At 46.6% G+C, this 15246-nt stretch overlaps 2 protein-coding genes across 2 annotated transcripts; one reads left to right on the top strand and one right to left on the bottom strand.

Moving 5' to 3' along the window:
• Positions 1-2273: 2273 nt before the first annotated feature.
• Positions 2274-3623, top strand: UV8b_07669 (uncharacterized protein; the record flags this gene model as incomplete). The annotated part of the gene is made up of 1 exon (XM_043145166.1): positions 2274-3623. One exon carries the CDS (start codon positions 2274-2276, stop codon positions 3621-3623), a length of 1350 nt encoding a protein of 449 aa, XP_043001101.1.
• A 311-nt stretch (positions 3624-3934) lies between these two features.
• Positions 3935-4633, bottom strand: UV8b_07668 (uncharacterized protein; the record flags this gene model as incomplete). Its single annotated transcript, XM_043145165.1, has 1 exon — positions 3935-4633. The coding sequence occupies one exon, from the start codon at positions 4631-4633 to the stop codon at positions 3935-3937; it is 699 nt and encodes a 232-aa protein (XP_043001100.1).
• Between the last annotated feature and the right edge of the window lie 10613 nt (positions 4634-15246).

The raw sequence follows: 15246 nt of genomic DNA, 5'->3' as shown, positions 1-15246 counted from the left end.
GTGTTTGAAATGTCGATTTGGCCCGAAATGAGATGGGCTCTTGCAACCTGCGTGCTTCCTACATCCGGCAAAAGGAATCGGAGAATTACTTATAGTCGTATGTCTGGGACCAAGAAGCCAGGCCATGGTATACAGAATGCTGAACACATGTTGCAAAGGCAAACGCCCTGGACCTGCCCTAGTCTTCAGTCCCAGGCAGGGCTGCCTCATGGGACATATGAACTGGAGCACATAAGAAGCGCCACAAAGGGATCTGTTTCTGCAGTTGCGCCGCTTCCTTCTGAATAGCCCGCCATTGGTCCGTTCCCTCTCGGTTCTTTCCGCGGGGTGCTTGAAACACGCATGACGAAACTCTAATGCCACGAGCGGCGGTGTCATTGAACAAGGCACGCTTTCAGCCGGCATACCGAGTGCCGACAAGTAGTATGGAGTACAAAGCCCCCAAAACTTTTCGCTATTGCGCCGTCCCGCGTTTTCGTCGCTCGAGCGCGTATTCACCGCTGTAGTTGCCAAGTCGCAGCAGAGACGGGGCCAGGTCCCAAGATGTCTGGTGGAAGGCGTGAAGCAAGGTCCGTCGTAGCCGCTCCCGCTGCGTCCATTACAGCTGAGCTGCAGGGTGCGATTCGGCTGACGCTCGGGAACGGCTGCCACGGTGCATGCCAGTTTGGCGCCCGCCATTGTAACCTCGCACCAAGCTCAGCGTTGAAAGGGGAAACTTGGCAAAGCACCCGACATTCCCGGGTTCCAAGTGTCTCGGCGAACGCGGACCGCAGCCGGACGCGAAACAGGGCATTTCCACGCTGTAGTCTAAGCAGGACCTTAATTCTCTGCCTCGGAAGTCCCTAGGCCAGGGATGTAGATGCCTGCGCGGGTTCCCTTTGTTGTGGCTGATTCCGGATTCGGAGGAGAGCGCCTTGTCATCCACCTTTGTTCACGTTGAGGAAACCGTCGACTCGAATTGAGCGAATTCGGGCAAGGGCGCTCGCTGGCTGTCTTGTCAGGAGGGCATCTTGTTGGTGCATTTGATAGTGATGGCCTGGGCTCTGCTGCTGCATCGTGGCCATGGATATGTAATGCCCCAGGCCTGCAGCGGGTATGTATATGTCTCTGCCCTAGCGTTTAGGCTCCATGCGCCACCTCATTTTAGGGGGATTATTCCGCCCTTGCAGGCACTTCCTAAAAAGGCAGGGGCGTGGCACGAGTAGCAGCACGTCTTCAATCCGTTTGATCCCTGGCTTTTCCCTGGCAGGTCAAACTGCCTGAAATAACTCCCCTCGGTATCCGTACAATGACAAACGAAGGAGCACTTGTCTGTACTATAATTGACGCCCATGCACATTTCAAAATTTACTCTTGTTCTTTACACTACACAAGAACCTGATATTGCTGTGCCAATCATGTTGTAGGATCCCCAGACTTGGCGCGTTTGCTTCTCGAGTCAACTGAAGGGTTAAACTTATGTCAACTGCTTGTCTCTCCCTAAAAATGCGTCGCATGACCCCACGCCCTTGATCAAGCTTGTGGCTTTTCTCTTACGCGGACAGCCTGTGACGGACCATGAGCATCTGGCCACCGGGGAGCGATTGGAACAGCCCGGTGCCATGTATCCTGGCAAAGTCTTCCAAGTAAGTCTGACTGGCCATTTGTCTCAACTCTGTTTGGCAGACCACTACAGAGACGAGTGGACGCGATCGATTTGCCCATGTGGTGCATGAAACACCATCCATCATCCAGTGTCCCCAATGTCAAGATTACAAGGTTCACTCACTCCTGACTACAGCGAGCTGAGCTACATGTTCTTGGGAAAAAGACACCCGACCAACGGGCGCACTTGTTCACCATTCCTGCAACGCTGCGCAAAATGAGCAACGGGCAGGGGCAGGTACGTGGCTGCAAAAAACTTGCAGGTCGCCTACGGACGTCAATACCGCTGCAAAACATGTTTGCAAATAGGCCCGTGTGTAGACGATTAGATACCGTCAGAATTTCCCGCCATAAATCCAAACTATGGCACTACTGCCATTTATTCTACAATTTTCAACCAACGCTGTCATGCCGACGAAATACCTCCAAAAAGAAGGGAAACAAAAACAATTCACAATCTGTCAAGGCTGCGGCCAGTGACGGATGCGGTCAAGATGCCCCACTATGCAGGCCCGGATAATCGATAAGGAACCACCTACCTTGCCCAGAAAAAATTTGAAGAAACACCACTACCAACATATCAAGCCATCTACAACCACTCCGCAGCACCGACACAAATGGCGGCCAAAATGCCCGTGGCCGCATCGCCCGAGCCGGGTTCCCCAAAGCACGACAAGAAGAGCAGCAAGGAAAAATCGGCAAAGTCGGAAAAAAAGCGCGCCAGAGAGGAAGACGTTGCGACGGCGGATGGAGAACGAAAGCACAAAAAGTCAAAAAGCGTCACGGCAGATGCCGTTCGACGGACCGATGATACCCCCAGCGGTATTTCCGTGAAGAAGGAAAAGGAACAGGGGAAAAAGAAACAAAAGGACCGCAAGTTGCCCCGCCAAGAGAACGATGATGCCGCCCATCCCGACAGTGAAAAGAAGAAGAAGAAGAAGAGATTCAAGGAAGATCCACTGCCCGATGCACTGGCCGAGCCGAGCAAAGTCCAACCTCAGTCCGACAAGAAGGACAAGAAGAAGAAGAAGAAGAAGCATGACGAGGTTGATGCCGCAGGTCATGCTGGCGACACTGTATCGACGCAGCCTGACGTCGATGCCATGGACGTTGATCAACCGCCGGCATCGGATTCCTCCAAGATTTACCATCCGCCAGATATCCCGGCAAATCCACAGTTCCCGTTCTTCAGCCAGACCGTGGCGCTCTACGAGCCGATATACCCCGTTGGCTGGGCCCACCCCGTAACACATGCCCGACATCAGCACCTGCAACACCTCCAGAATAAATACGTGCCTTCACTGCGGGGCGTCCTCCTCGACTACAAGAATGTTTCCGTAGGCCCAGAACCTGGGCGCGCTGGGGCGGCAACCGACGACGAGACCGTTACAACCGTCGAATCCAAAAGGGAATACGCTGTGGGATTTGGCTGGATCACGGCTGATGTGGAGCTCTTTGTTCCCAGCCGGGGAGCCTGGATGGAAGGAAGCGTCAATCTGCAGACAGAGGGCCACATCGGCGTCGTGTGCTTTGGCAGATTCAATGCATCCATCGAGGCTAGACGTCTCCCTCCCTCCTGGAAGTGGGTTTCCAACGAGTCCACTGAGGCGCATGGGTTCGAAGAGACAGCTTCGGTCGTCACCGCAGATGATCATGGAGTAGTGAGGCAGATTCACAGCACGGGTTTCTGGACAGATGGTAGCGGAGGTAGAGTCAAGGGCAGGATTCGCTTCAGGATACGCAACTTTGATGTGGGCATGAGCGGCGACACGAGCTACCTCAGCTTGGAGGGCACGATGCTCGACAGCGATGGCGAGAAGAAACTTGTAAAGGAGGAGGCGCGCATAGCACAGGTAAGGCGGGAGAAGAAGGATGGGCAGAAAATCGGGCGACGACGCGCGCCGGATTTCAGCATGACGCGCTTTGCTGAGGAGAGCGAGGAGACTACGCAAGAGGTCGCGGGTACGACGCAATCTTGAAGAAGCGATATTCAGAGCTGCTGCATAGGTAAGACTTCCGATGCGCAGGACGTCTTTTCGTTCGTCATGTCCAAGGTGTAGGCACAAAGTGGTAGGAGTTTTGATGTTTCAGAAGCGGCATGTTTCTAGTTTGCTGCCGTTCATAACAGGGATTAGCAGAAAATAATATACAGCAAATGCACCTGCTAAACAGTCAACGCCGGGTGCATATATGCGCTGCCAAACAACAAAAAAACCAAGTATCACGAAACGACGTCGCTAAAAGCACTGGGTCCCTTCTGAGACCAACATCTACAAGCACAGCCGTAGCATCACGCTGATGCCTTGACCATGGGTTCCCAGGGCCGGGACGTATCCCAAAGATACACATCCCCCGGTTCACCTGGCTCGTTGACAAAAACATGCTGAATAACCGGCGACTGTGGATGCCCGCAGCATCCTCCTGCGCCACGCCAACAATGCGCAGCAGATACGTCTTCTCCACAAAAGGCGTCGAGCTGAGCCTCGTACCCCTCCCAATCAGCAGAGTGGTCATTCAGCACGACATGGAACCTCACCCCCTGGATATCAATGATGATGCGATTGACAGTCGCTGGAAACCCGTCCGAGGGGCCGCTCAGGACCCACGAGTAGCCCGTCTGGTCGCCGCTGCATTCCCAATCGTACCAGACTTGCGTGCCGTGTTCCGAAAAGTCCCGCAGGACGAGTCTGGATCCCGCGTCAAAGGATATGGCGCAGTGCCGCTTGGAGACGCGGGCATGTGGGGGCAGAACGATGTCGCATTCGGGAGAGGTTCCGATGACGAAGGTGCCTTTTTGTTTGGTGGGGTGGTCGAAGCGCAGCTCGAGAGCGAGCTGGCTCCTGGCAGTGCCGGGCAGGCCCGGTATTGAGGAGAGGTACGGTGATGATGCTGGTGTGGCCAAGGGCTGGTTGGCGGGCAGGCGGGATGCTTTGTCGGCGGGGGAGTTGGGTGCCGAGGGGACCAGCCAGGCGATTATTCTGGAGGACATGCTGGTGGAGGTGGAGCAATTATGTGCCGAGGTAAAAGGAGATGGATAGCTGTGGTTTGCTGCGAAGGGCAAGTTTTAACGAAGGGGTGGCGAGGTTTGCTGAATGTTTTGGTGGTGATGGTTCTTTGAGAGGATGGAGAGCTGAGTCGAGAGAGTGTGGTTCCTCATACAAGTGCGGGAGACTAGGCAATGTCGGCTTTTGAAAACGAGAGTAATAAAGCCCGGCTGTGTCGGGTTCGACGATGGAAATATCGGGTGGGATATCTATCGTGTTGATCAACAGCGAATTCACCACGACTTGAGAGAGAGGATTTGCGGAGTTTATATCGGGGGTGCGAATTTGAATTTGGGCATTGATATGTTAGAAACACACGGGGGTGAAGTGTGTTGGCCGACACGCGAACATTGCAGGTTTAGGGAGTACAGGGTCGCAGTCGCGCGCCGTGGAGGAGGTTACGCGCCGAGCGTGTCGAGCTGCGGTTATACGCTCTAGGAGCAGCGCGACGAAGCACGTTAGGACGTCGAGGGTGCCTGGCTTGGCGTGTGACAGTTGGGCACACTGTAAGGCATGCAAGGACTACGTACTCTGTACGGAGTACTCCACAGCCAATTCCAACCCTGGAAAGAACACACGCAAGAACGTCGGGAGCGGCTGAGCCAATGGTCGGCGGTGGCAACTCGGGTCCTCGGCATATGAACCATATAAGCACCCGAGATGAATCATCAATGCGCTGCCTGTGGGGTCCAGATATGCCGGGTTCATCGTGCTGGTTTGGGTTGAAGTCAAACCTGTGGGCCGGTTGACGAGAGGAGAATCAAGTTAATGCATAAGGAATCGATACCTATCAGAGCCGAGCAGCTGGGTCGGTTCGCAACTGGGCAGCAGATAGTAGATTACCAGCACTTGTACACCTGTCGAACCGAATGTAACCGCCAACTTGATGAGGCTCTATGCACTCGACGAAACAAGCGATCATCAGGTAGCATGATTCCCAGCAGCGGCAGGCTGGACGCAACTCTGCGCTCCAAACCGCCAGCACTCCATGTTTCGAGGAATGGCCGCATGAAACCTCTCCTCCTTGAGAGCCAGCAGGTGTCAAAAGGGCCGTCATCTGTTGAAGATGTTTGGAGTGACAAGCCGGATTTCTTTCAATCTTTAAAGCCTACGTCGATGAACGGTTGTGGCCGGAGGGGCTGGCATACCACCAGCACGTCGAACCTTGACGCTCTGGACGTGCAAATACGCGCAATTTTATCTAAACAGTTGCCAAGATCAAACTCTGCGCGAAATTATGGCATCGGGAGAGACTGGCAGCCGGTTCCTTGGCCCTCCTTTCTCGTTTCTGGGTGAACGGTGAAATAAAAGCATCAGGATCAACGAGGGATAAAACGCGGGTCAGCCATTGTACCGGCCGCGGTGGGCGGCAGGGACCTGCTAAAGGGCTGCGTATGAAGGATGGCTGAGATGACGCATGATGGGTTAAAACAAGAGTCTTTTTGTTTCTTTGCAGATGAGAAGAACTATACTCTAAAAGGGGCAGATGAGTCTGTATTGGAGGGAAATTGGCTTGTCTGTAATGTGGATATCGGTCATGTCCGAGGTCGGATGTGCCGAGTTCCCCCTTAATCAGTAGGCCCTCAGGGGTACCCCTTTGCCCACTATAAATAGCTGGGAACATAAGTCTCTTCGAAGGAGACTTGGTTCCTTCAATCAAGCATTATCGCATTTTCCCTATGCATTCTGACATGGTAGCAATTGCGTAAATATTACAACAAAAACCTCATTTTTTATCCCTTACCTTATGGCCTAGCCTTAAGATCAATTGTTATCTTTATTCTGCTATAAAAGCCACTGTTTTCCGGATCCTAGTTGAGTAAGTTCTAGGTTCCCCATTGAATCCATTAAAAGCCTTCGTTACTAATATACTCGTATAGCCTTATCAATCAAAAAAAGAGGCTATTATAATAGACTAGCCCTAGGGCGACTGCGAATAAGCATCAATCGAATATATTAATAAAACTAAAGAGGAAGGGAGAAGAGCTCGAATCGGGTCCCTTCCGCAATCTATATATATCTATATATACACAGGCTAAAGCCCTAGCATTGCCTTATCGGTCCTACGCATCTACCTTATATAATCCATCCCGGGTTAGGCATAGGCGCAGCCTAAGCCTAGTCAACTTATAATATAAGCATAGCCCGAGTCCGTAATATACCCCCCTTCTCTAGAAAAAATTTTAACTATTTCCATATCGGGGTTACTATAGGATTCACCCGGGTCTATTATATATCTAAATATCCCCCTATTTAGCCTTAAATGCATCCTATACCGTAATATCCTCGAAGTTCTTAAGAGGTTCTTAAGTTAGTAAATCGTATTCTCTCTATTTTACCAGTATATCGCATTTCCCGCTATAGCCTTAGGCGTTCTTCGCGGCTAATATCGCTTCGACCTTAAATTCTTTATATAGGGTATTAGAGTCCTCTAGTAAGACTAATAGGGGACTAGGCCTAATATCTATAAATATTTAGCTTAGCAGTGGATCGGAGGCAGCCTATGTTGATATAAACTCGGGGTACCCAGTTATACGTAGGGTCGCGCGCGTGGTATCAAGTACCGTGAGGTCACCGGTCAAAGGTATGATTACTTCTTTGATTATGACTGACTAACTAAGAGGAAAGAAAGGAAGCAAAAGAGTAATTACACGATGTGGCCTTTTTGTGCGTGCCGTAGTCACGTGCATCGGCGCGGTCGGGCCGGACTGCCCGCGTGCCCTACCGGGCTCAGGGGCACAGGGGCAAAGGGGCAAAAGTGGCCAAAGTGGCCATATCGTGCGCAACGGGTGTGCGCGGCACATCCGTCGCAATATGCCCAATTGGGCACCTTGCGACAGCGATTCCGACACTGGCAGCTTCTCTTTTTATAGAAGCAAACATCGGAATCGCTAGGATGTAAGGCGCACACATAGAAAGAAAAGTGCGGCGCGGTCTCGGCAGGTTATGCCGCCGATAATGCTATCGCGCCGCGCGGCCGGCATCATACCGTACAGCCAAAACAAAGGGGCAAAAAGGGGCAGCAGTAAAAACAGTAAAAACATCAAATGCTTATAGCATTGAACATAGGAAAATCTATATATTTGCCACATATAATATCACCAATACCTTCCAAATGCAGTCAGATATTAACCGGCCTCTTTACCCACCCTTCTATACGTATAACAGCCCTATTTTAGTCGACGAAGGTCTCAAGGGCTTTATTAGGCATTCCCTTAGTTATTACGTCGGCGAGATTATCATTCCTATTAATCCAACGGATCTCATATATCTCCTGGCGCTCATATGACTATCGCAGGGCTATGATATCTATCATAAGCCTCTTTTCCTTAGTAGTACCTAGCTTAATAAGGCATTCGTACAACGAAAAAGAATCTATACACACAACAGTAGGGATTTTCGGCAATCCCAGCCTGCTAATAATCATATTAAGGGTCGTGCCTATCGCGTATGCGATATCGACCCCTTGCACCATGCTATACAGCTCTGAAGCGAGTGCGCTATATATTATACGCTTACTCTTTGTAGAGCTGTAAGTAATGATGTTACCAGTTAGCTGGAAGGCGTTATTCGTAGTATCTATCTTATTCCCTAGTATAATCACATAACCAATCTAGGAGCTTAAATCTTTATTGTTGGCAAAGGATCCATCAATAAATATAAAGATCTTAGCTGTATTAAGGGCCAAATTGATGTACCGTAGGCTACGATCCTGGTTATTACGCTGCTATTGAAGGCGCTTATTCAACCTCGCGATATCGTTAGGGTCAGGTTGCTAGTATTATGCCGCGACAGATAGGTCAAAAGAGGCCTCAGGCTGGCAGACTATAGCTATATAAGCGCCACGAGCGCATTATTCGACATAATTACGCTAGGCTGTGGGCGCATTTTTATCGATGGTCGTAATCTTCTTACTTTAACCTTTCTGGCATAAGGTCATGCCGTTATTATTAGCTGTTAATATATATCCGTTGAATATCAGGGGTATAATTGGCGATAGCCTCGTTTTGGGCTTGGCGTTAAAGCCTACCTTGGTAAGCTCTAATTCCTCCCGTTAGAAGAATACATCATCGCTAAGTCCGAGTATATCGTTAGTCTGCATACCCACGATACTAAAGTATACGGTATCGCTAGTATCGCTAGTATAGTCAATATCGTCAGTAGATATCAGTAAATAGGGGTTATAGGTTAAAGTAGTTATGCCCAGCTTCTCGCGATGGTGCCGGAAGTACGTTACCCACCAGTATGTGCCTGCCTCAGCTATTCTATATAGTGGCTTGACCACTTCCATAATAGTATTATCGGGGTATTAATATGCTATCTGCTTAGGTAGCTTAGCAATAATCGATCTATTAAGGGTAGTGGAAGATTGCATATAAGCCTGCGTAATATTACGTATCCAAAGGAATAGGTTGTAAGAACGTTATAGTAATAGGGCCAATGATATAAGTAACCATTGATTAGCCCGTTAGATTATAAGGGACTGAGTTAATATCAATTGCTTCTCGTTATCACTATGGCCTTATATCACAAGCCTAGACTTCTCGTATAGGGTGTCTGTGCCTTTGCCCTTAATTTCTCGTACTATATATGAGTTAAAGAGGCGTTAGGCTCCATATTTGCCGATATCAAAGGTAATAAATCGGAATACATCGCGGGCCTATAATGCTTCTACCTTTATACGGTCAGACTATTCGAAGGGGGCTCCTAAGGTTATTATCTTCCCTTCCTAGCGTAATTCACTAGTAAGCTGCAAATCGGCTTACTCTTTTGCGGTTAGAAAAGAGGCATCGATAATAGTATTAAAAGCGATAGCATTAACGAGAGCCTCTTCTTAGTCCTCATTAATTATAACGTCAGATATTATATATGCTAGCGGTAGTAATAGTAATACTAGTCGGGTCTGATCCGAGCCAGTAGCCGGCGATGGATATATCGCGGCTGCAGGCGTTAATGATATCTCGGCTGCAGGTATCATCGCGGTTAGAGGTGCGGCTGCAGCTGGAGCCGGTATCCTGACTTCTAGCCGGCCGGGGCGGGCCGGGCCTTCGGCATAGACGATATCTTCGGCATCGTCAGCAGCAGGATTATCAAGATCGTGGTTATAAGGCTTAACGACCGTAGACCGGAACTTAACCGGGCCATATGGCATTTATATAATATAGGTCTTACTATCGAGGCTGATTAGCCGGTACGGCCCGTGCCAGCCACCTTTCTCTTGCTATACCCGTATATCGGATTATAAGGGTAGTCGGTAGATAGGCCGCATATCCAGGCCATTCCATTAGGCGAGGGCATTATAAACTTATCGCTTAGCGAGGCATTTCCTAGCTTCATTAGTGGCCTTTCGTAATATTAAGGCGCATTATAATACTAATAAGCTAGGGGGTGAATCGTCTATAAGTCGAGGATATACCCTAAAGACTAATAATATAGGCACTAGACTATTGGGTTTAGCGGAATCGTTGACAGCCTTTACAGTAAGCTGTAATTTCTATTCCTTTATTATTAGGTCGCCTACTTCGTTATCAATAATAGTATAGGCTCGGCGTAATAGGGCATGATATCTTTCGACCTTACCAATGCTATTATGGGCTTCTATAGGAATTTCATCTATATTAATAGATAGAAGCCGGGCATTATAACGGAATTCAGCAGAGGCGAAATTAAGGCTAGCATCGTAAACAATCCAATCTAGCGGGCCGAGGTATGTATCTATCCAGTATTCCTTAAGGGCATTCCAAATATCGCGGGCCTTCTATCTTTATGGATTAAAAAATCTAGCTGCCTAGAAGCTTATTGCGGCATCCACAATGTGTAATACCGGCCGATTATTAATATAAAGGATATCGACGATAATTTCATAGTTAAACTAGCTAGTATTATTATCCTTAAGCGTGAATTTGAATCGGCTAGGTGCCTTTACATTCATTTGGCATTAATGGCATATATGGGTGATCTTCTCGATAATATTGCAATCAATATCATTATAGCCGGCTTTTTGCAGTACTTTTGCAAGCCTATTAATGGAAGGATGCCCGAAGCGACGATATAACTGACGGATTTGCTATAACAATAGGTGGAAGGCTGCGGTATCTATAGCATTAAGAGTCTACTATAGATGTCCCTATTTCCTGATAATTAGAACCTTAGTATCCCCTTAGATTAATAGGTTATTAATATTATTAAGCTTTACACCCATCCTATCTATATCCGTAATAAAATAAAGGAAGGGGGTGCTACTATCAAAGACGTGAAAGGGGATATTACCGAATATTATCGGGATATTTAGTATACTAGAAGATATGGCAGAGCCTGCGCTAAAGTTCACTATATGCTTCTTATCAATCGTCTCGATAATTAGGGTCTTCATCAATCGTATTAAGGCCTTTACTTGACCTAGGCCTACTGTTAATAAGCCTGAAGCGCCGGTATCTGGTAGGATTCCGCAGAAGGTATAGTCACTGTAGCGTTCTTCTTCTAGAAAGGCAGAATTATAGTTCGGTAAGGGCATTCGGAAGGGGTCAACTTATAAGAAGGCATATCGGCATAATTTATCTTATAGGGCCTATAATATCTTAATAGATGATAACGGTTCTACTTGCATAGGGGCTTGGAAATACTAAGTGGCTGTAATTTACGGTGTAGTAGCATTCTCTATATCCCAGTTTGTGTCCCCTGCCATTATTACTTCGATATTACCGATAATATCGTTAAGGTCAGCCTCTGCGTCTTTTTCGAGGCCTTAGGGGCCAGGCTCTTCGTATTCCTATAAGAAAATACAGAATTTCTTATCATTAAGGGCAGTACAGTAGGATCGGTTCTTTATCTATTGGTCCTTTAATTCTTATTGCTCTTTAGCAGAATAGTTAGATAACTAATACCCTATTTTATTACAAATGAAGCATCTTCTTTAACAGGGCCTAGCAGGAAGGGTGCGATTCTATTCAAAGTGGCATTAAGGGGGTCCGTATCGTTAGGTGCATTAATACCAATTGTAGGATTGACCATATCTACAATCTATGAATAACGCTATATTATCATCAATATCTTCAACATATTAGTGTTATTAAGGCTGCTATTAAAGGAAATAATGCTGTTAAGTCATATAGGTAGTCTCGTAGATAGAAAGTGATCGCCGTAGGTCAGCAGCGAGGCCTTCGAATATAGGGGCATAACGGTACAAGGCCTGGCTACACTCAGGGGTATCCCTTATAGCATTAAGCACTTGCCGATAAAGCTCTATATCAGCTATAAAGGGGGGAAAAAGACCACGATATAGGCGCTAAAGTTCCTCTAGTAGGATATTAAGGCATTCTAGCTTTAACTTATTGGGATATTTCGCGATAGTTAATTAGAGCGTTATTCTATTCCAATAATACAAATAGAATTGCTCTATGCTCTCATTCTCGAAATAGCTCTTAACTTTACGGACTATATCGTCAAAAGTGAGGGTATCACAAATGCATTCGATATTATTAAAGTAATACATCTCAGTATCGCCGATTAGCATAATTTGAAAAGCTCTAGCGAATACATAATCAGGCAATCCTAAAAGGCAGTATTTACTCTTAAAGGATACTACCTTTAGTATAAGGAAGTCATCCATTTTGCCGCTATATCTATCCTCTGTACGATAGCTGCATAAAAGGTCAGATATCTTCTTCGAAATATTATTAAACCCGGCCTCTATATAGGTTCTTCGGGTATAATCTTTTTAGTGGTGTTCCGGAGGGTATTCTGGAACGGCTTATCGGTAGCCTTACGGTAGGCTAGCGGGATCTCTGGCTGGGTTATCCTATAACCCGGGTCAGTCCAGGTTTACCAGTCCTCCCATCAAAACGGTCTATTTATCGGCCTAAGTAGGCCGATATTAGCGGGAAGGGCTAGGTGCCATGCCTATCTTTGGTATTATCGGATAAGGCGTTTGGGCCTATAGGCCGCGATACCGCGATTCGTAATATCTGGCACTAGGGGCGGTATTGGCTTAGAGGGTATTATTATTGGGGTCCTCTGTTGAAGGAAGCACATCATCGGGGCCTATAACCCGAGCTCTGTTAGGTATACTATAACCTCGAGGGGCATTAGAATAGCCGCCTCGGCTAGCCCGGCTAGGGGTATAACCCCTAGGGTGAAGTATTTAATCGGTCGGGCTATAGTCTTCGTCGGCCGTTGCATATTATTATTAATAATAGGAGCTTTCCCCTATTTCGAATAGCGACCTATTGTAAATAGGCGTCTTCCCTTTTCGTTGCTAGGATTAGCCCCTATCTTCTTCTTCTTCAATAGGGGCAGGGGTATAAGGCTTCTTCGATATTGAGGGGGGGATAATGGGTTGTTATGACTGTAATCGTGCCACCCTTGGTATTGCGAAGTCCCTTAATATTGAGGCTTATAAGGATCTTCTTAAGGGCCTTACTGTGGTAGGTGCTCGTAATGAATTCCGTAAGCCTGTGATTTCCTGGTCGAAATTGCCGATAGGTACTGATGCTTCCCTATAGGGGTTAAGTCGTGACCGGAACATTTTATAGTCTAGCTGACGGTTAATCTCTTCTTAAGGCCATTCAGGGTTCTATTGTTATTAAAGGCATTCCATTAAGGTAGGTATTATAATGGAGCCTGATGCTCCGATATACACGCCATAATCCCGTAGGTATATGCGGAATTCGCATAGGAATAGGGGATTAATGCGGTTAAATAGTTGTTCATCCCATTCACTATAGTCTTCGCGAAATAGTTCCTATAGGTCATCATCAATTATACGGTCTTTCTTATAGGTATAGATCAAAAAGGCCAGGCGGTTATATAATGCCACAGTAGTGGCATTAGGGGTAACTGGCTCTATCGCAGTTGCCCAATTGTCATCGAGTAAGGGGGCAAATCGCTGTAACCTTTCGGGCAGTACCGGTTGTAATGTTGATAATTGTAATTGTGCTATAGTATTGAGAGGAGGGTTTAAAAGGGGGGGGGGATATATTGCAAGGAGCGCAATATTTACTCTTGCAAGGAGTGCAAGATCGGCCTTTACTGGTAAAAGTAAAGGAAAGAAAAGAAGGGGTTAGTTAGCAAAATAACCGTTTAATGGAATGGGTTATATTGCTTCCTATAGTTAGCAGGGTGACCATTCAACGGAATAAGTCAGCCGCCTCCTATATATACTAAGGGTATCTTTAAAGATCGTGATAGTCAGTATATTTTCTTCCTTCGTGATAGACGAAGGTGGAAGAGGTCCATATCATTCTTCCAATTAGTTGGTAGCGTAACCATTTAATAGAATAGGTTATCTGCCTTCTTAATTAGCACGATTTGCAACAAAAATCGTCTCTTCGAGAGTAATCTTACTGATCTATAATGCACTATTCTTTGCGGGATATAATCCTATAAGTGGTGGTTATCACCACTAATCAGTATTAATATAAACTCGGGGTACCCAGTTATACGTAGGGTCGCGCGCGTGGTATTAAGTACCGTAAGGTCACCGGTCAAAGGTATGATTACTTCTTTGATTATGACTGACTAACTAAGAGGAAAGAAAGGAAGCAAAAGAGTAATTACACAATATGGCCTTTTTGTGCGTGCCGTAGTCACGTGCATCGGCGCGGTCGGGCCGGACTGCCCGCGTGCCCTACCGGGCTCAGGGGCACAGGGGCAAAGGGGCAAAAGTAGCCAAAGTAGCCACATCGTGCGCAACGGGTGTGCGCGGCACATCCGTCGCAATGTGCCCAATTGGGCACCTTGCGACAGCGATTCCGACAGCCTATTCTATAAAATCGATATAGAAAACTAAATAGATACTATTAGGGATATCGAGTTAGACATTAAGTAGGGATAAAACCGCTATAACTATATACTATGTAGATACCTAATCGAGTTTCTTATAAAGCCGGTTAGTCTTAATATTCTATAGGCTTAGCTAAATGCAATTCCCGACTTAATAGCGCTCTATTAAGCGCTAGGAATAGTTCGTTATATCCTATTACTATTATTAGGTAAATATAATAGCGGCCTAGGCAAATTCTCCCCCTTCCTATATTATCGCTAGGAAATATACTATTCGCCCCTTAGGGGTTATAAAGCTTAACGAGATATTAAAGGGAGAGGCTATAATAGAAGAGTCGAAGCTATTTAGGAGATAGTTTAGGCTATATCTAGTAATAAAAGAGGTATAGTTATTCAGAGTATACTAGTAAATCACGAGATATTAAGGCTAATTATACTAATTAAATGCTACCTTTACGTATAAGATAGCCTAAACCTCCTAGTTTATACGCTTTATACTGCTATCGGTCTATAGGTAGTATATAATTGAGAGGAGTTATTCGGTCTTAATAGTCTTATATAGTATAGTCTAAAAGTAGCCTATTTAATCTAAGCCCCTATCGCTAATAATCTAGGCGGGGAATTTATAGTGCTACTATTAGCAGTCTAAAAAGTATTCCATATAATCCTCTACTCGCATTAAGTATATCGCCTTAAGTTAGATATACTTTAATAAGTAGTTAGTAATAACTATTAGGTAATATAAATTAGAATCGGTATAGGCTAAAAGGTCTATTAT

The sequence above is a fragment of the Ustilaginoidea virens genome, chromosome 6 (genome assembly GCF_000687475.1).
Source record: "Ustilaginoidea virens chromosome 6, complete sequence".
In the NCBI taxonomy this organism is placed as follows: domain Eukaryota; kingdom Fungi; phylum Ascomycota; class Sordariomycetes; order Hypocreales; family Clavicipitaceae; genus Ustilaginoidea; species Ustilaginoidea virens.
Note: the sequence above shows the minus strand (reverse complement) of the source record. Positions and strands in the feature narration are given on the sequence as shown.